The sequence below is a fragment of the Piliocolobus tephrosceles genome, chromosome 13 (assembly GCF_002776525.5).
Source record: "Piliocolobus tephrosceles isolate RC106 chromosome 13, ASM277652v3, whole genome shotgun sequence".
NCBI lineage: Eukaryota > Metazoa > Chordata > Mammalia > Primates > Cercopithecidae > Piliocolobus > Piliocolobus tephrosceles.
The window spans coordinates 103,457,591-103,478,252 of record NC_045446.1 but is presented as its reverse complement, the minus strand read 5'-3'; the positions used below and the strand labels follow the sequence as shown (position 1 = coordinate 103,478,252).

The window sequence follows — 20,662 nt, the reverse complement described above, 5'->3', positions numbered from 1 at the left end:
CAAGGGACCTTGTTGCTAAGCAACAGTAGTTGGCCTCCCCTCCTCCCCATAACCTTTTCCTCTGTTTCTGCGTTTCCAGTTAGCACATGGGAGGGGCTGGGGTTGCCTAGCCCAGCCCAGCCCTTGTGCTCCTTTCCTGCAACAAGGGGCCTATTCATGGGTCCTGAGCAGCGTTCATTGTCTCTGTGGCACGTGTCTGTGTGAGTGTTGGAGTAGGGATACAGGGAGGGGCCATGTGTGAACCAGGGAGACCTCATCTTCCAACCGAGCTTGCTGGGCTAGCTTTAATCAATGCTGGCCTGAGAACAGGAGCAGAACGCTGCCTAGTAGACCCTGAGGCTTTACAACAGTGTCACTGACCCTTATGGTAAGGCTATGCCTCTGTGCCACCCCTGCTGTGTCCTCTCTCCCTTTCTTTCTCTCTCCCTCCTCTGCCCTTGGGATTCTAGGCTGGTGGAAAGAGCCTCCTGAGGCAGCTCTGGTACAGGGGCTGGATCCTAACAGGGGCCCTGTGCGGCCAATTTCCTGTTTCCTCCCCAGGGACTGCCTTTTATTCTCCTCTTTTGTCCCTCTTAGACCTATCAAGTGCTTTGCACGTACGTGGTGCTCAACAAATCATTATTACTTTGAACTTCCACTCAAAAAGAGGAACAGGGAGTCCTATAATTTTAAAGGCCTTTTTTTTTAGGCTAGCACATGAGCTTGGGCAGTTGAATTTTGAGGTGGAGCAGTACATGAGGTGAGGCCAGTTTGTTCAGAGGCTGGGTTTAAAGCCAAGCTTCCTTGGTACTGAGGCAGGATAAAAGACTGGCCATGCCCTGGAATTCTCTAGATCAGGCCTGCCTCTCCACTCAGAGGGACATCAGCTCAAGAGCCATCACACAACCCCAGAGAAGAAATCCAAACCTCATCCTCTGTTGCTGCTTCTCTACTCTCTTATGGGTGCTTGACTGGCTCTCCCAAGCCTGCTGTCCTCCAGCTTCGCTGCCTGTGTCGTATGAGTTTCATCTCTAGGCACAAGAAAGAATGTGTATGATACAAACCATGTCCTCTGTTTCTCCTGGAAAAGCAAGGCCTGCACAGGCTCTTGGGAGATCCAGTCCTATAGGTTCTGGGCTGTGGCTGGTGTGGGGAATAGGGAGGTGGGGCTGGTAGCTCATTCTATAGGCAAGGTGCTGGGGCTGCTGCCCTGGCTGTGAGCTGAACTGGCATGGGTGCTTTGGGTCCAGTGGAATGATTTTCGGGACAATTTGGAGGTGACTGACCTAGGTGAGTCTGACAAAGGCTTTCCTTCCTTCTGCCGGAGGGTTAGGAAGACTAGATCAGTGGAGTACGAAGGCATGACTGGGGAGGTTTTGGTGTGAAAAGAACATTTCATGCGACACATGAAAATCACATTTAAGCCAATGCTGTCTTGGAGTCGGCGTTTCAGGCTTTTATTCTCATTGGGTACAACCCTATGTGTTGATAGGGAAAGACGCAGGGGAGATGGGAGTCTGCAGGGGAAATGGGAGTTGCTTCAGTTTTGAGATATCTTATCTACCCTACTGGATTATAAATTTTGGGGGGAAGGATCCACAGCTTATGTGTAGTTCTTATTAATATTATTATACTTAACATTTGTATTGGGCTTTACAATTTATAAAGCCATGTTAATTCACGTTTTCTTATTTGTACCTCCCTCTCTCTCTCCGTCCCTGTTTCCCGTCTTTCCTTCCCTCCTTTAATGTACTTTAACTGAATTCCCACTTTGTGCCAGGCCCTATGCTTAGCCCTGGGATGCAAAAACCAGTGAGGAAGGAGAGAGAAGGAAGTAAATGAGCACAATATAGGGCCCAACAGGTGCTGTATGCATTGAAGGAAGCTTCCTGGAGAAGTGACGTCTGTGCTGAGTCTTGAAGGGTCAGTAGGAGTCAGTTACATGGGGAAGGGGAGAGCAGGTGCAAAGTCTCTCTGTTGTGAGAGTGACTGAAGGTACTGAGGTATGGCATGTATGTCAGTGTGACCCCAAATTTTGCTGTGGAGGGAGCAAGTGCTGACAGTGAGGATGGAGAGGTGAGGCAGGGCGAGATCATGGAGGACCTTGTGAGCCATGCCACGGAGATCTGGTTTGATCCTGAAGGCCACAAAGACTCATAGGGTAGAGATGGGGCTCACATGCTCACATTTGCATTTTAGAAAGATTACTCTGACTTTATGGCGTGGAGAATAACTGAGGGAGACAAGATACTCGAGGAGGGAGATTATTCCTGGGAAGAAGGAGTTATTACTCTTATTTTACAAATGAGGCTATTGAAATTTGAAGAGATAGCCTGAGTTGTCCACGTTCACATAGTAGGTTGTAGACCTAGCTTTGAACTGTCTGGTGTTTTTTTTTAAGATCTTATTTTCATTACTCCTCTTCATGGCTCATGAGCTTCAGGCACACATATGACTTACTCTGCTCTATGCTTTCTTATCCCCTTGACTTTGCTAATCCAATCCTCTTTGTCTGGACTACCCAATGCCCATGTATATAAGCTCAAACCCTCTTCATCCCTATGGGTCTCAGAGGCTGCTTTTTCTAGGAAGCCTTCTGTGATCACCTCAATGAGAAGTAAGCTCTTATTCTTTTGGATGATGATGGTAGTGTATTAGTCTGTTCTCACACTGCTATGAAGAACTGTCTGAGACTGGGTAATTTATAAAGGAAAGAGGTTTAATTGACTTATAGTTCTGCATGGCTGGGGAAGCCTCAGGAAACTTACAATCATGGTGGAAGGGGAAGCAAACACACTCTTCTTCACACGGTGGCAGGAGAAAGAAGGGCAGAGTAAAGGGGCAAAGCCCCTTATAAAACCATCAGATCTTGTGAGAACTCACTCACTATCATGAGAACAGCATAGGGGAACTGCCCCATGATCCAATCACCTACTACGAGGTCCCTCCCCCAGTGCGTGGTAATTACAATTCAAAATTACAATTCAAAATGAGATTTTGGGTGAGGGGAGAGCCAAATCATATCATTCTATCCTGGTCCCTCACAAATCTCATGTCCTCATTTCAAACACAATCATGCCTTTCCAACAGTCCCCCAAAGTCTTAACTCATTCCAGCATTAACCCAAAAGTCCAAGTCCAAACTGTCATCTGAGACAAGGCAAGTCTCTTCTGCCTATGAGCCTGTAAAATCAAAAGCAAGTTAGTTACTTCCTAGATACAATGGGATGCAGGCATTGGGTAAATACACCTATTCCAAATGGGAGAAATTGGCCAAAACAAAGGGGTTACAGTCCCCATGCAAGTCTGAAATCCAATAGGGCAATCGTTAAACCTTAAAGTTCCAAAATTATGTCCTTTGACTACATGTCATACATCCAGGTGACACTGATGTAAGAGGTGGGCTCCCATGACCTTGGGCAGCTCTGTCTTTGTGGCTTCGCAGGGCACAGCCCCACTCCTGGCTGCTTTCATGGGCTGACGTTGAGTGCCTGCAGCTTTTCCAGGCTCACAGTGCAAGCAGTTGGTGGATCTACCATTCTGCGGTCTGGAGGAGGATGGCCTTCTTTTCACAGCTCCACTAGGCAGTGCCCCAGTGGGGACTCTGTGTGGGAGCTCCAACCCTGCATTTCCCTTCCATACTGCCCTAGCAGAGGATCTCCATGAGGGCTCCACCCCTGCAGCAAACTTCTGCATGGGCATCCAGGTGTTTCCATACATCCCCTGAAATCTAGGTGGAGGTTTTCGAACCTCAGTTCTTAACTTCTGTGCACCCACAGGTTCAACACCACGTAGAAGCTGCCAAGGCTTGGGTTTGCACCCTCTGAAGCAATGACCTGAGCTGTACCTAGGCCCCTTTTAGCCACAGCTGGAGCTGATGCAGCTGGGACACAGGGTACCATGTCCCAGGCTGCACAGAACAAGGGGGTCCTGGCCTGGGCCACAAAACCATTTTTTCTCTCCTGGGCCTCTGGGCCTGTGATGGAAAGGACTGCTGTGTAGTCTCTGATATGCCCTAGAGAGATTTTTCTCATTGTCTTGGTGATTAACATTTAGCTCTTCATTACTTATGCAAATTTCTGCAGCAGGCTTGAATTTCTTCTCAGAAAATGGGTTTTCCTTTTCTATCACATCATCAAGCTACACATTTTCCAAACTTTTATGCTCTGTTTCCTCTTGAACACTTTGCTGCTTAGAAATTTCTTCTGCCAGATACCCTAAATCATCTCTCTCAAGTCCAAAGATCCACAGATCTCAAGACAGTGTGGTGATTCCTCAAGGATCTAGAACCAGAAATACCATTTGATCCAGCAGTCCCATTACTGGGTGTATACTGAAAGGATTATGAATCATCCTACTATAAAGACACGTGCACACGTATGTTTACTGCAGTACTATTTACAATAGCAAATACTTGGAACCAACTCAAATCCCCATCAATGATAGACTGGATAAAGAAAATGTGGCACATATACACCATGGAATACTATGCAGTCATAAAAAAGAATGAGATCATGTCCCTTGCAGAGATATGGATGAAGCTGGAAGCCATCATTCTCAGCAAACTAACACAGAAACAGAAAACCAAACACCACATGTTCTCACTCATAAGTGGGAGTTGAAGAATGAGAACACATGGATATGGGGAGTGGAACAACACACCCCGGTGGCTGTCTGGGAGTGGGGGACAAGGGGAGGGAGAGCATTAGGACAAATACCTAATGCATGTGGGGCTTAAAACCTAGATGACAGGTTGAAAGGTGCAGCAAACCACCATGGCACATGTATACCTATGTAACAAACCTGCACGTTCTGTGCATGTATCCTGGAAGTTAAAGTAAAATTAAAAAATAGACTATATGTCACATGGTTTCATTTATATGAAACTATAAAAAAGGGAACTCTAATATACAGTGAGAGAAACAGATCAGTGATTTTCCAGGGCTGTGGGTTGGGAAGCAGTTAACTGCAAAAAGGCAGAAGGAAAATTTCTGGGGTGACCTTAATGTCCTATATTTTGACTGTGTTGGTCATGTGGGTTATATCTTTGTCAAAGTTATTGATCTGAGAACTTAAAATGTATGCAATATTTTGAATGTGCATTATGCCTCAATAAAGTTGAACAAAACACCCCCTGCTCCCCACCGCCCAAAAAAGAAAAAACAAACAACCACCAAAGTTCCACAGATCTCTAGGGCAGGGGCAAAATGCCTCCAGTTTTTTGCTAAAGCATAGCAAGAGTCACCTTTCCTCCAGTTTCCAAGAAGTTCCTCATCTCCATCTGAGACCACCTCAGCCTGGACTTCATTGTCCACATCACTATCAGTGTTTTGGTCAAAACCATTTAACAAGTCTCTAGGAAGTTCTAAACTTTCCTACATCTTCCTGGCTTCTTCTGAGCCCTCCAAACTATTCCAACCTCTACCTGTTACCCAGTTCCAAAGTTACTTCCACATATTTAGGTATCTTTACAGCAGCACCAATTTACTGTATTAGTTTGTTCTCACACTGCTATAAAGGACTACTAGAGACTGAGTAATTTATAAAGCAAGAGGTTTAATTGACTCACAGTTCCGCATGGCTGGGAGGCCTCAGGAAACTTACAGTCCTGGCAGAAGGGGAAGCAAACATGTCCTTCTTCACATGGTTACAGGAGAGAGAAGTGCAGAGTGGAGAAGGGAAAAGCCCCATGTAAAACCATCAGATCTCGTGAGAACTCACTCACTATCATGAGAACAACATTTGGGAACTGCCCCCATGATTTAATCACCTCCCATGAGATCCCTACCCCAACACATAGGGATTCCAATTTGGATTGCAATTCAAGATGAGATTTTGCGTGGGGACACAGCTAAACCGTATCAGGTAGTTTAACTGAACTTTTCTTCTGTCATTTAACATACTGTGCTTTACATGACTTATCTTCAGGACCAGACTACAGGTTCTTTGATGCAGTCAGAGTGGGGAGTGGTCTGCGCTGGTTTATTCTGAACTCCCGATAGTGTCCCTTATAGTGACCTGTGCACTAGGACCAAATATCTATGGAATGAATGAATGAGTGTGTGGGTGATTTGTGGAGGGGCACTTCTTCTGAGATAGGAGGGAATGAAGAAGGGTGGGATCTTAAAGCTGAAGGAGGGTATTAAGGGACTTTAGCAGATGCCTTCAATGTTTATGGAAGATGAAGGAGTGGCTAAGAGTGCAGGCTTTGGAGTGGGCCAAATCTGCATTCAAGTGTTTGCTACTGGCCATGTGAGAGTAAGGACAGTGGGGTTAGGGGCCCCAGGAGGGCACGGGGGGGCTGGAAAGGTATTTGTGGGAATATACAGGGAGTCCCCAAGATGAATAGAGGTTTACAAGTGGCAATGGAAGCACGACTGGGGTTAAAGAATGGGGAATTGGACTTGGCTGTGACTTCTCTCAGCAATCCTTGATGTGGGAATCCTGGGTGTCTGACACTTACTTCCCCAGAGCCTGACGCTGGATGACCAAGCCCCTGTGGAGGCCCAGTATGCAGAGGAGGGCCCAGGATCTGGGATCTTCAGAGCAGAGCCTGGAGACCAGCAGCATCCCAGTAGGCCAGACTGGGTCATAAGGGAATGACAGGGTGGGGACAGTGGAGGGCAATCATCCTACATTTCTTGGATCCTCCTTGGGGTCAGCCCCATATGATTGATGGTGAGAGGCTGTCTCACTCTTTATCCCCAGCCCTGCTTTTGCTTCCCATTTCCCACTTGAGGGATTGAGTGGGATTTGTGGGCTTCTGTGATCAGGCCCTCTCCATCCTCCCCTGCCCCCACCCCCTCCCTAATCTGGGCTGATGGGACAGGAGGAGGTGTCCTGTTGGAGTTCTGTGGGTACCTAGCCCCATGGTGGTGACTTAGGGTGAAGTAAGGCTGGCTGGCAGGAGCAGAGGACCCAGATATCCCTCTATCCTTTCCCACAGTTTCTCAGGCGGTGTGCTGGCGCTCCATGCGACGAGGCTGTGCAGTGCTGGGAGCCCTGGGGCTGCTGGCCGGTGTGGGTGTTGGCTCCTGGCTCCTAGGTCAGTGCTGGGGTCCCTTCTCTGGTGTGGGGGAGGTTGGAAGGGAGAAGCAGGTGCTGAGGAGGCATTAAAGGTAAATAGGACAAGTGTCTTCCTCATCTACTCTGCGCAGACAAGGGGAGAAAGGGTGAAATCGCAGCAGGAGGGATCTAGGCTCTATATAAAGAAGAAAAAAGTGTATGATCCAAGGAGGCCTTAGTCAGACTTTTTCTGGAAATCTTTCCCAGTGAGAGAGATACAGAGAGAACACACACAGAGAAAGACAGAGACATACTGAGAGAAAGAGAGAATGAGAGAGAGAGAGAGAGAGAGAGAGAAGGGAGAGTCAAAGAGGCAGAGATAGATGCTGAGGCCAAGAGAGATGGAGTGCTGTGCCCCTCCTCAGTGGGTTGGTTGGGGACCTGCCTGAGAGCAAGGTGGCTGATGAGGAGGTCAGCACCTTGACCCCCTCCTTTGGAAATCAGACCCTTTCTCTTTGTTCTTCTCTGAAGTGCTGTACCTGTGTCCTGTGGCCTCTCAGCCCATTTCTGGAACCTTGCAGGATGAGGAGATAACTTTGAGCTGCTCCGAGGCTGGTGGTGAGGAAGCTCTGCTCCCTGCACTTCCCAAAGCAGGTGGGCTGCACCCCTGAGGCTATGGGCCTCCCTCCCCAGCAGGGACCTGTCACAGCTGGGGGCAAGAGAACCGACTCTGAAGGGCCATCTGTTCACTGCCAACCATATGTATTTCCCTCCTCTAGTGTGAGGGCGGTGACAAGGTGTCACCTTGCAGAGGTGATCTCTGATTTGGGGCTTTCAGCGCTCTCTGAGGACTGTCCTGATCTCTAGCTGGGGCAAGGTCCAGAGACCAGGCTGGCAGGAGGGATAGAAACTTGACATTTGGGGCAGAGTGAGTCAGGGATGTAGGGGAGGAGGGGTCAGGTGTGTATGGGAGCCAGTGTGTGACCAGCAGGGCCACCTATGGGTCTGGGAACATTAGCCCACCTTGTCCCATCTCCGTCTCCTGATTGTCCCCTCTCCTCCATGTAAGAGTTGGGGATCAGAAGGTACAATGCTGCCCAGAGGCTAAGGGTTAGAATAACCTCATTAGAATAAGGTTGGAGTCTGTCTTTGACTGTGTGACTTTGGGCACATTACTTATTGTAGCTTCTGTTTCCTTCTCCATAAAATGAAAATACAAATATTTACTGCATAAATTTTTTAAGGATAAAACAAGCTAATCTAGGAAAAGATATTAGCGCAGAACTTGTGTAGTAGTCTGTTTGGTTTGCCATGACTAAGTACCACAGACTGGGTGGCTTAAACCACATTTATTTTCTCACAGTTCTGGAGGCTAGAAGTCCAAAATCAAGGTGCTATGAAATTCAGTTTCTGGAGAGAGCTCTTTTCCTGGTTTGTAGATGGCTGTCTTCTGCCTGTGTCCTCCCCGGCCCTTTCCTCTGCTCTTGAGGAAAGAGGGAGCTCTCTGGTGTCTCTTTCTCTTATAAGAACATTGACTCTGTTGGATCAGGGCCTCACCCTCGTGACCTCATTTAACCTTAATTACCTTCTTAAAGGCCCTGTCTCCAAATCCAGTCACACTGAGGGTTGGGGCTTTAACATATGAGTGTGTGTGTGTGTGTGTGTGTGTGAGGGGTGGGGTGGGGACACAAGTCAGTCCATAAGAGCCTGGAAAAAGCATACACTCAACAACCGGTAACTATTATTATCACAAGATTTGAAATCAGAAGACCTGGACTTAAGTCCTGGATCCATCACTTCCTGACCCCTCCTCCCCTATGATCTTGGGGAAGGTGCTTAAACTCCAAGGCTTAGTTCTCCTTCTGCAGAATGGAGAGGATGGCAGTACTCATTGCACAGGGCTGCTGTGATAGTGAGTGGCAGAGCATGCTTAAAAGCACTTGGTTAAAATAGAAAACGGAAATGCTCAACCGATAGGGATGAGATTGCTCTTGGGACTGGTCTCACTCCCCGGCAGCAGGGAACTTGGCACTGGGTGACCCAGATACTGTCATTAAAGCCTCTTCAAGTACTACAGTCCTAGGTCCAGCTCTTCCTGTCCCACCCTACCACCATCCTTCCCCGTGTGGTTTTCATGCTGTGATTTCAGTGTCTTTCAGAATAAACAGTGAAGACTTCTTGCTGGAAGTGCAAGTGAGGGATCGGCCACACTGGCTCCTGGTCTGCCATGAGGGCTGGAGCCCCACCCTGGGGCTACAGGTCTGCTGGAGCCTTGGGCATCTCAGGTAACAGGAGTCAGATGTGGGTCCTGTGAAGGGGGAGGCCTGGCTGGCTGGTGAAGGATGGGAGTTGGAGACCTCTATCTGCCCACCACTGGTCAATGTGCTCAGGAAATGTCAAGAGGTCTTTTTGGCCATCTTTTGGCCTCTGGGCACAATGGTACCCCAGCCCATTTCTCTGGAGTATTACTGCTTTTTAACAAGCATAAATCCCAGCAGTAGTCATTATCACAGTCTTGCAGTCACTATACTAGTATTATATCTCGTATACATTCCAGTTATGATTTCCTCCTGTTCTATTCCCTTCCTCTGCCAAGACTCACTCACCACAAGGGAGTAAACCTCACTGACATCAAACTCAACAGCTCCCAGGAGTTTGCTCAGCTCTCTCCTAGACTGGAAGGCTTTCTGGAGGAGGTGTGGCAGCCCAGGTAGGACTACTGAGGCGGTTAGGTGAGTGGGTTCCCTTACTTCCTGGTGGTCAGTCCAGCAAAAATCTCCTTTCTTGGGATCCTGGTGGTGAGGACACTGGTGGCCTAAGATAGGAGGACAAAGAGAAACATTTCCTAATCAGAAATTAACAAACTCAGTTCACATGAGCCCTGTCTGTCACCACTTCACATCTGCTATTTGCCCTTCACAGGAAATGTAGGGTTGGTTATTACTGTCACAAGTTTTGAAATGGTACTCGTCGCCATTTTACAGGTTAGGAAGCTGAGGCTTAATAAGGTTAAAGGGTCTTGTCCAAGGTCACATAAGTAATAAGCAGCCAAGTCAAGCCTTGAAACCAGGCTCCTGTCTCCAAGCTCAGTGCTCTCTGAATCCTGTCACACATTATTTGGATAATTTGGATATTTCAGGAGAGAGATGGTTGAGTTGCTCTGGCTAAGAGTTGCTTGTAGTCTGGAGAGTCTCCCAGAGAAGAGGGCTGTGGAATGGAGCAGCCCCTTCCCCAGATCCTGGGGATGGTCTGGTGTGACTGGGGCACAAGCAGAGAGGGTCTTTGCACCTTCCTAGGCTTCCTCAAGCTGCCTATCAGCCTCCTGGGATAGATGGGTGGGCACCCCCATTACCACGTTTCCAAATTGAACTGTTCCTTCAGGCCCCTCCTGTCCAGCTCCTGTGCTCAGGAATGTGGCTGGAGATGGGAAGGTTCTGACTGGGTTCTTGTCTTGGATACCTGAATGGGAAAATGGAAGTAGGGGTGGGGCTGACTCCTCCAGGAGAGCCAGGAGGGCTGTGTATTTGGGAAACTAGGAGACACTAAGAGGGTCTAGACATTGGGCTGCTAGGGCAAGAGGTGAATAAATAAAGAGAAAAGATTTTGGGTCAAAAAAGGAACTAAGAGCTAAGAGAGAAAAGGGGAAAGAGGAGAGCAAGAATATGAATATGCAAGGCCCAGGCAGAGGGACCAGGGTGGAGAATGCAGCACACCTAGGAAGGAGCATGGGGTGAAGAACCCTAGTCACGCACGCACTCACCTATCCGTTCATTCATTCATTGAGTGTGTATTTATTCAGGACACTTAGTGGTAACAGTTGATCTATGTCCCAGTTGATCTGCAAGGACCATGAAGTCCTTGTATTGCCCTCTGGGAGATTAGGCAGGAGGTGTGCTGCTGTCCTGGGGACCAGTGATGAGGAGGGTCTGAGTGTTTGGGTGGGGGCAGGAAGGAAATGGTGGTATTCTTCAGGCTGTGGCTACATGACAGCCTTAAGAACTGTCCACCACCCCCACCAACCTCCCCCATTCTTCACATCCTTGGATGTGTGTGGCCGCAGGGTGGGCCCTGCCCAGCTTCTTGCTGGCACCTCTGTTTTGCAGGAACAACTGCACTTCTGGTCGAGTTGTTTCCCTCAGATGCTCTGGTGAGTCATGTCTTGGTCCCGGGGAGGTGGCAGTGGGAGGAAGGGGTGTTCCCCCTGCTTCAAGTGTGGAAGAGCCCTATGGTGAGGCTCTGCTGGGTCTGGGGTGGGGGTCCTTGCCCACCTGCCCATCTGCCTGCCAGGCCCCTTGTTGCAGTTGCTGTTCTGCCCCAGCAGAGCCCTTTCTAAGCCTCCATCATGTCCCTCACCAGCCACAGATCTGGGCTGATGATCTCCTTCCTTCACTACCTGCCACTCTCTTCCTTGACCTCTGACACCCACTCCACCTTTTTTCTGGAGAGCCCCAGAGGTGAAATTATTATTGGCTATTGAGTGACCCGTTAGCACCTTCAGGAAACTAAGGGCAGGTGGTGAATTAGGTACCAAACGGGAAGCAATCTGTGGAGTTCCTTTCATTGGTCTTCCCATTCATCTATCCATCTCTTCATCTGTCCATTCAGACATCCTTCCACATACCAACGCTTCGACCTCTACTACAGGATGGGCACTGTTAGGCACTGGGGCTTCATACCTAACATAGGGCTCCATGCAGACACAGTTTCTGCTCTCAGCAGGCCCACAGCTGGATGGGGCAGGCAGGGGTAAAATCAACACTTCTACCTTCCCATCCCCCACACTTAGGACCAGGAATAAGAAAGGAGAGCTGTCCACACTGGCTGTCTGGGGCTTGGCACTGGGTCACGCTTTCTGAGAGTTAGGACCATGCTGACACTCACCTCTCTCTTTCTGTCTCACCCATCTCTGTTGGCAGAGTGTGGAGCGAGGCCCCTGGCTTCCCGGATAGTCGGCGGGCAGGCTGTGGCTCTTGGGCGGTGGCCGTGGCAGGCCAGTGTGGCCCTGGGCTCCCGGCACACGTGTGCGGGCTCTGTGCTAGCGCCACACTGGGTGGTGACTGCTGCACACTGTATGCACAGGCAAGTCTCTGCGGCTGCTGAGGACAGAGAGCCTCAGTTTCCCTTTCTGTTCGGCTATTGGTGTGTCCTGTATCAAATGTTCATGTCCAACAGTCTCCAGCTTTTTGCTCCAAGAGGGTAAGGTGTTTGTGAAGTTCTTTCCATTCAGTATCAAGAACAGATCTGCACAAATAACAGTAAGAATATGAAGATTTGTTCTTTATATTCATCAGCTTTTTTTTTTGAGACAGAGTCTCACTTTGTTGCCCAGGCTGGAGTGCAGTGGCACAATCTTGGCTCACTGCAACCTTCGCCTCCTGGGTTCAGGCAATTCTTGTTGCCTCAGCCAGGTGCCACCATGCTCAGCTAATTTTTTTGTATTTTTAGTAGAGATGGGGTTTTGCCATGTTGGACAGGCAGGTCTTGAACTCCTGACCTCAGGTGATCTGCCTGCCTCGGCCTCCCAAAGTGCTGGGATAACGGCATGAGCCACCGCGCCTGGCCTCATTAGCTTTTAAGTGTTAAAAATACTTTCACATTCACAGCACCCTGTGTTTCACAGCACCCAGGTTTATCTTTGGTTCAATCATTTTCCATGTAATTATTTGGTTAATATCTTTCTTCCCCTTTAGACTGGAAGCTCTGCAGGAACAGGGACTCTCAGTCTTATTTACCACTAAATCTCTTTGTAGATTTATCCACTGCTGTGTCCCCAGGGTCTAGAACAGTCCCTGGAATATAGTAGGTGCTTAATAAATATGACTTGGAGGAATGAATGAATGATGAGTGAATAGCTCTTTGATCTTTTCTTGGTGCCGAACAGGGCAGAGAGTGTAATCCCCATTTTACCAAGGCTGGGAGGGAGAAGTACCTCTCTCACGATCACACATAGTAAGTCGAGAGACAGGACCAGGGGAAGTTTTTCCGACACAAGGCCCTCTATGTGTTTGCTATAAAACTTGGAGGGAAGTTATGCAGGAAAGAGGGAGTGATGGTTGCAGATGACCCATAGTCTTCTCCATCCATCAGTCCTGGAGCATTTATTAAGCACCTATTGCATGCCCAGTGTCTTGCCAGCTGCTGGGGTGATATTAAGAGGCATGGTCTGTGGGGCTTGCGAGCTCACTGCCCGCTGATGGTACTCCCACCAATGGCCACTCTGGCCAGCTTCCTCCACCTGCTACTTGACTGAGGAACACCTCTTCTGCCCCTTCCTTCCCCGCTCAGCATGGCCCCTGTGTGCAGTTTCAGGCTGTCCCGCCTGTCCAGCTGGCGGGTTCATGCGGGGCTGGTCAGCCACAGTGCCGTCAGGCCCCACCAGGGGGCTGTGGTGGAGAGGATTATCCCACACCCCCTCTACAGCGCCCAGAATCATGACTACGACGTCGCCCTCCTGCGGCTCCGGACCCCTCTCAACTTCTCAGGTGCGGCGCTGGCTTGAGGGTGGGCAGGCTGGAGACTATGTCCAGAGAGGGCAGGGGCTGGGCGGAAGAGTGGTGAGCTGATTTCTGAAGTTTCCTCTGAACACCGTAAACCTTAAAACATTTTATTTATTTGGGGACTGTAGTGAATTTCGGTATCACCTGGATGTGAAATTGTTATCAACTCTTGTACAGGCTCTTTTGGGACAAAAGGTTCAGGCCCTTTTCATTGCTGGGCTGCAGGTGGGCTTTGCCTTGAGGTCCCAAGCAGCTGCTCTATTCACCAATAGGCTGCTCCACTCCTGTCCCCAGGCCAGTCTTGGGTCCTAGCCATTTAGTGCCATGTTACAGCTTATGAGATATATATTTTTTCAAATATCTTATCTTTTAGTCCTCGTAACGACCCTGATAGGTAGATGAAACAGGTAGATACAGACAAGGGCACTGCGGTGTAGGGAGGGAAGCGACTCTCTTCAAGGTCGTGTGGCAAACAGTTCCTAAGCCTGATGCCAGGGCTATTCCTGCTGTTGCACCTGCCCTAGAAGGTGAGCCCAGGCTGCAGCCATACCAGCAACCAATTTCCCCCAACACACATGTACACGTGGACATTCACCTACAAACATGCACTCACACAGTCATGTGCACATAGACTCACACGCGTTCACTCACGCTCACACATATGTGCTCACATGAACACACCTGCATACACACACCACACACACTCACAAACATGCACACTGTGCACACACATATACATTCACATATACTCAACACTCCTTCTTGTCATCACCTGTAGCCTTAAGTTTCCCAAATAACAGTCATTGCCATACACATTTCACAAATTTTATCACATATGTGAACTATATTCAACAGATAATATTTCTAAGGCTGGGCGTGGTGGCTCATGCCTGTAATCCCAGTACTTTGGGAGGTCAAGGTGGGCAGATCACTTGAGGTGAGGAGTTCAAGGCCAGCCTGGCCAACACAGGGAAACCCTGTCTCTACTGAAAATACAAAAATGAACTGGGCATGGTGGTGCATGCCTGTAGTCCCAGCTACTCGGGAGGCTGAGGCAGGAGGATCACTTGAACCTGGGAGGTGGAGGTTGCAGTGAGCTGAGATCATGCCACTGCACTCCAGCCTGGGTGACAAAGCAAGACTCTGTCTCAAAAAAAAAAGAAAAAAGAAAAATTCTTAGTATACTTAAAAGAGAAATACTACTATATTAGTATCTAAGTAGTAGATACTACATAGATATCTAATGTAGTAGTATATTAGTAGCTACTATATTAGTATATATTAGTACTATGTTAGTATCTAAGTAGTAGATACTACATAGATATCTAATGTAGTAGTATTTCTCTTTTAAATATACTTATTTTGTTATAGTAAATAGTACATTTACTATATAATCTAATAAGTAAATAGCATATTTACTATTTAAATATACAAAAATAGATATAGTAAATAGATAATAATTAGTATCTCTAGTTAGAAGACCTATATTACTTACCTAACTAGAGAGCCTATACCTAACTAGAGAACCTGTGTTACTTACAGTAAATAGATACTAACCACAAAAATATGTAGCATGAAAAGAAATCAGTGTGGAAGTTCTAGGTAGCTGAGTCTGCTGCAGAAATTGCTGCACCTGGGTGTGCTGTCTCCTGTTTGGATGGGAGGTTGGCAGGCTATAAGAAAGGCACAGACCAGCCCCAAATGAAGTCTTTCTCTGTGATGCAGTTAGAGTAACTGAAAGAGAATTGAAGGACATGGCATTCTCCCCAAGTGGATGTTTACTCAATGGCATGCCTATGTACTACCTAAAATCATGTATGGCTGCACCCATCAGATACGTCACACGTTTTTGGAAACACTGTTCTCATTAGAAGTTGGGTACCCATGGCCTGAAAGAATTTTCACCCCCACTCCGTCCCCAGGTGTGGGGAGGGGGCAGCATGGGCTGCAGTTTGCATGCTGTCCTCTGTGACAGGGGACCCCTAAGATGGGACAGTACACCACTTGCATAGCCATCTAGGAGGCCTGGCTGGTGGAACCCAGGAACCAGGACTGTTTCAGAAGCGGGGTGAGGAGGACCTGCCAGTCCTGGGTCCTTCGCCCAGGCTCTGCAGCGGGGGAAGCCGAGCCTGACTGGGGACCAGGATCACGTGCCTCTCTGCAGACACCGTGGGTGCTGTGTGCCTGCCAGCCAAGGAGCAACATTTTCCGAAGGGCTCGCGGTGCTGGGTGTCTGGCTGGGGCCACACCGACTCCAGCCATAGTGAGTCAGCTCCCTGGGCCCTCGGTGCAGGAGCGAGTGTGGGAGGCATTCTTCCCCAGGGTGAGGCATGGCCACATCCCTTGGCCACATGACAGTGCCAGCCCTGTTTATCCCTGGCCTCACCCTTGGCCACGACTGGGGGCTCCAGTCTCCCCTGCCTGGGCCTTTCTGCGGAGAACATCTACTGAAAGTTTTCCCCAAACTCAGACCCTTTTACGTCACCTCCCCTTGTCCCAGGAGCGCCATGGTCTCACATTTGGTGTATATGTGAGTCCTCCTCCTCTTCCCACTCCCAGCCCCCAAGTCTGATAGCCTCCTGCTTCCTTGCTCAAGGTCCACAGCTCCCACCCTGGGCTCGCCTCTGTGGGTCTCCATGTCTCTGGGACTTCTAATTACCTCCTCTCTTGCTGTTCTGCCTGCCTGGGTCTTGCTTTATGCCCTGCAGTTTTTCTCGGTGTCTCTCATAGCTTACAGCTCGGACATGCTCCAGGACACGGTGGTGCCCCTGCTCAGCACTCAGCTCTGCAACAGCTCTTGCGTGTACAGCGGAGCCCTCACCCCCCGCATGCTTTGTGCTGGCTACCTGGACGGAAGAGCTGATGCATGCCAGGTGTGGCCTGTGGTGGCTGGGGTGAGGGTGGGGGTGGAGGTGGGGGTGGGAGGACAGGGGGCCTGCTGTGACTTGGACCCCTGCCCTGGTCTGAGCTTGTCAGTGGTGTGAGACAGCTTCTCTAGAAGGAGGGGCATCTAGGCAAGCCTGGAGCTCATACTAAGGGTTTAAGGAGGGGTGAGGCCAGTAGGTATCTCAGCTAGAAGCAGGAGGGGCCCAGTAAGGAGATTCCACTTGTCATAGTGGTCTGGTGCTCTCCATCAGGAAGAACTAACTGGCTGTTTCTGTGTCTCCATGCCTGGATCCCATAGGGAGATAGCGGGGGCCCCCTGGTGTGCCCAGATGGGGACACTTGGCGCCTGGTGGGGGTGGTCAGCTGGGGGCTTGGCTGCGCAGAGCCCAATCACCCAGGTGTCTACTCCAAGGTAGCTGAGTTTCTGGACTGGATCCATGACACTGTTCAGGTGAGTGTGGGGGCAGGAGTAGGACAGGGAGGTTTCTAAAGGACCTGCCCCTCCAATGCAAGGAACCTTACCCCTTAGGCCCAGGTCCTGCTGGGGGCTGGGGAGGGGACTAGGACATGTTCTCCAGAGTGGGTGGAGGAAGAAGTGAAGCTTAAACATTGAATCCACTGGATTTCTATCAATTCAAGGATAAACTGGGTAAGAGTAGCCCTGAGTTTGTATCCTAGATCTACCTTTTCCTGTGTCGACCTTCGGCAAGTTTCTAACTTTGGTAAACCTTAGTTTCCTGATGATAACCGTCGTGGCTGCTTATATGCTATTGTTATATGCTATTAAATAAGACCCATACAATGCCTAGCACAGTGCTAGGCTTAGAGTGAGTGATCTGTAGTACTTTTTGTTTTCTTGAGATGGAGTTTTACTCTTGTTGCCCAAGCAGGAGTACAACGGCACAATCTCAGCTCACTGCAACCTCCACCTCCTGGATTCAAGTGATTCTCCTGCCTCAGCCTCCCAAGTAGTTGGGATTATAGGCATTCGCCACCACGCCTGGCTAATTTTTTGTATTTACTAGAGATAAGGTTTCATCATATTGGTCAGGCTGGTCTTGAACTCCTGAGCTCAGGTGATCCACCCGCCTTGGCCTCCCAAAGTGCTGGGATTATAGGCATGCACCACCGTGCCAGGCCTGTCATGTTATTTATGTGTATATCTGTTACTGTCACTCATCCCTGGTCTCTAAGGCAGTTACTAGTGGCCACATTCCCTGCACTGTGGAGAGAGCTCAGCATTTAGCAGTTTGGGTTCTGCATCGACGTAAATTGTATGACTCCGGGCAAGCCACTCTCCTTCATCTGTTCAATGGGAAGGCCAAGTGAGACAATGGGTATAAAAACACATGAGTGGCTGGGCGGGGTGGCTCATGCCTGTAATCCTAGCACTTCGGGCGGCTGAGGTGGGTGGATCACGAGGTCAGGAGTTCGAGGCCAGCCTGGACAACATGGTGAAACCCCGTCTCTACTAAAAATGCAAAAATTAGCTGGACGTGGTGGCATGTACCCAACTACTTGGGAGGTTGAGGCAGAAGAATCACTTGAACCTGGGAGGTGGAGGTTGCAGTGAGCTGAGGTCTTGCCACTGCACTCCAGCCTGGGTGACAGAGCAAGACTCTGTCTCAAAAACAAAACAAAACAAAACATTATTTACATAAAGTATTTTACAAATTTTAGGGCATGATCATGAAAAGCATCTTCCTCTAAGGTTGGGCAGGGGTGGGGGTTGGTAGATGATACAGGGAATGTATGTATCGATCCTCTCATAGAAATCTTACAAAAAATCTCAAGCAGCAGATATTTTTAGCCCCATTTGATAGAAGTGAAAACCAAGGCCCTGCATGGTTAAGTGATTTACTAAAATAAACGTCACTTGGCTAGTATAGAGCCATGCTGTGAATTCCGTTCCTTTCCCTTTTGGTCTAGGACTCCCTCCTCTGAGTCTGGCTGTTTCCTCCAGTCTCACTGCACGCTGCTGTCTCATGCTTCCTGGGGCCTCTAGCAGCTCCACTAACAGAGGAGAGGCAGCAGCCTCCGATGCAGAACGCGTGGACCTTCTACTACTGTGCTTGAGAAACAGTCACCACCCACCGGCCAGCCACCCAGCCGCCAGGTCTCTCCGCTTGGGCCCTGATTTCAGAGTCCTCTTTCTCACTAGAGACTCAATGACAGAAGAGAGGCTGGGGCTGGGTTGGGAGTACTGTGGTTGCTGAGGGATGAGTTGGAGGAGGAGAGAGGCTGCTGGAAGCAGCAGGAAGCCTACCCTTTATCTGCCCTCTCCCCTCCCTGCCCTTGCGTGAGTCTTTTGGGAGGGTGCTGGGAGGTGCCCCAGTCCTGCCTTTTCCCTGTGCTGTCAGGTGGGCTAAGTGCCTCCCTAGAGGACTCCATGGCTGAGAGGCTCCTGGGCAGATGGGGTCAAGGCTGGGCCAGCCCAGATGAAGCCTACCGGAGTCAGGACCCTCTCCACTCTCCCTCTCCACTCCCCTTCCTGTTCTCACCTGGCTCTGGCTGGCCCTGTGTGGGGTGGGTGCACTGGAAAACAAGAAGGTTGGAGTTGGTCTAGGACGTTGGTTTTAAATGACAGTTCTGTGAACTGGTCCAAGGAGTTCTGTTATTAAAGTGATATATGGTCTTGGCCCAGTTTTCTCTGTCTGCCTCTCTCTCACTCGCACAAAGATAGACAGACAGACAGACAGACATAAACACACACCCGCCCACCCACAAAAGCACATATTGCAGGGTAGAATTACAGTTTTCCTGCTATCTTCTATACATGTTGAAGCTTTGGTGCTGACTCCTGCTCATCTACTCTAGAATTTTGGTTTGTGCTTGTTTTGCCCAGGCTGGAGTGCGGTGGCACCATCTCAGCTCACTGCAGCCTTGATGCTATGGGCTCAGTGGATCCTCCCACCTCAGCCTCCCTGGTAGCTGGGACTACAGGTGCACGCCACCACACACGGCTAATTCTTCTTTTGTATTTTTTGTAGAAATAGGGTTGGCCAGTTGCAGTGGCTCACGCCTGTAATCCCAGCACTTTGGGAGGCCGAGGCGGGTGGATCACGAGATCAGGAGATCGAGACCATCCTGGCTAACATGGTGAAAGCCTGTCTCTACTAAAAATACAAAAAAATTAGCCCAGTGTGGTGGCGGGTGCCTGTAGTTCCAGCTACTTGAGAGGCGGAGGCAGGAGAATGGCGTGAACCCGGGAGGCAGGGCTGGCAGTGAGCTGAGATCACGCCACTGCACTCCAGCCTGGGCGACAGAGTAAGACTCCATCTCAAAAAAAAGAAAAAAAAATCTACATGTCATGATCTGCAATGAAAAGCCTTAGCCATCCAGGTGGTCTGAGGTTTTGAGTTTGAGAACCACCTAAGTCAATGCTCTCTTGGGAAGGTTTGGTTTCCCTGCAAAGTCCATCTCTCCTTCTCTCTCTTTTTTTTTTGAGACAGAGTCTTGCTCTGTCACTCAGGCTGGAGTGCAGTGGAGCCATCTTAGCTCACTGCAACTTCTGCCTCCTGGGTTCAGGCAATTCTCCTGCCTCAGCCTCCCGAGTAGCTGGGATTACAGGCACACTACAGCCACCATGCCTGGTTAATTTTTTGTATTTTTAGTAGAGACAGGGGTTTCACCATGTTGGCCAGGCTGGTCTTGAACTCCTGACCTCAGGTGATCCACCTGCCTCGCCCTCCCAAAGTGCTGGTATTACAGGTGTAAGCCACTGCACCTGGCCCCATCTCTCCTTCTTAGCTCTTGTTTTGGAACTGGGCCTTTTGACTTGGCCTCTCTTTCAGAGTTTATGCCCAGTTAGCATTTCCTTGGTTAAGCCTCTCCCCTACTGTCTCCTCTCTAGCACTTAAAATGTAATTGGCATCTTGTTTCTAAAAACTGCAGCGAATTTTTTTATGGTGCTTACCCAAAGAAATGCAATCAGTGTTTAGCAATAACAGAACTTTGTGAGTTTATCAGCATATTTTGTGAGGAGTTGTACAAATGATTACTCATTTCTAGAGGGTCTGCTCCCTTTACATGAAGTGCACTAAAAAATGAAGGTTTCAATTTACTGCCAGTTTATTAACCAGGGAAATAGTTGCTGGGAGTCTGCTGTCAAATTGTAGAAGCAACCTGAGAGAAGTTCTGCTGAATGGCAAAATAGCCTCGCCCTGTGTCCCTGGAGGTCAAACCTTCAGCCTTTACCCTGAGATCAACATTTACTGCCCAGCTCCCTTAAGTCCCTGTCTCAGGAGGCACTGATGGGGTAGTGGATCCCCCTGGGCAGGGGATAAGTTAACAGCA

General features: G+C 49.2%; 1 protein-coding gene across 5 annotated transcripts; it reads left to right on the top strand.

Moving 5' to 3' along the window:
* The first annotated feature begins 215 nt into the window (after window positions 1-215).
* Window positions 216-19,009, top strand: TMPRSS5 (transmembrane serine protease 5). Of its 5 annotated transcripts, none has more exons than XM_023208049.1 (13): window positions 216-367; window positions 6,450-6,656; window positions 6,925-7,023; window positions 7,515-7,637; window positions 9,133-9,268; window positions 9,580-9,693; window positions 11,087-11,130; window positions 11,900-12,062; window positions 13,287-13,465; window positions 15,645-15,743; window positions 16,211-16,353; window positions 16,665-16,817; window positions 18,296-19,009. In XM_023208049.1, exons 2-13 carry the CDS (start codon window positions 6,578-6,580, stop codon window positions 18,308-18,310), a joined length of 1,347 nt encoding a protein of 448 aa, XP_023063817.1. In that variant the 5' UTR covers window positions 216-367; window positions 6,450-6,577; the 3' UTR covers window positions 18,311-19,009. The 5 variants fall into 5 exon arrangements, with proteins under 5 accessions (XP_023063817.1, XP_023063816.1, XP_023063818.1 ...); XM_023208048.2 differs by having other exon boundaries at window positions 6,450-6,552; window positions 18,296-19,004; XM_023208050.2 differs by lacking the exon at window positions 6,450-6,656 and having other exon boundaries at window positions 243-367; window positions 18,296-19,005.
* The last annotated feature ends 1,653 nt before the right edge of the window (window positions 19,010-20,662 follow it).

Excerpts from the sequence above, each read along its gene's own strand:
- TMPRSS5 (XM_023208048.2), top strand. Across the intron at positions 11,131-11,899 it reads TGTTTCCCTCAGATGCTCTG|AGTGTGGAGCGAGGCCCCTG; the intron begins GTGAGTCATGTC and ends CTCTGTTGGCAG. Across the intron at positions 15,744-16,210 it reads CCACACCGACTCCAGCCATA|CTTACAGCTCGGACATGCTC; the intron begins GTGAGTCAGCTC and ends TGTCTCTCATAG.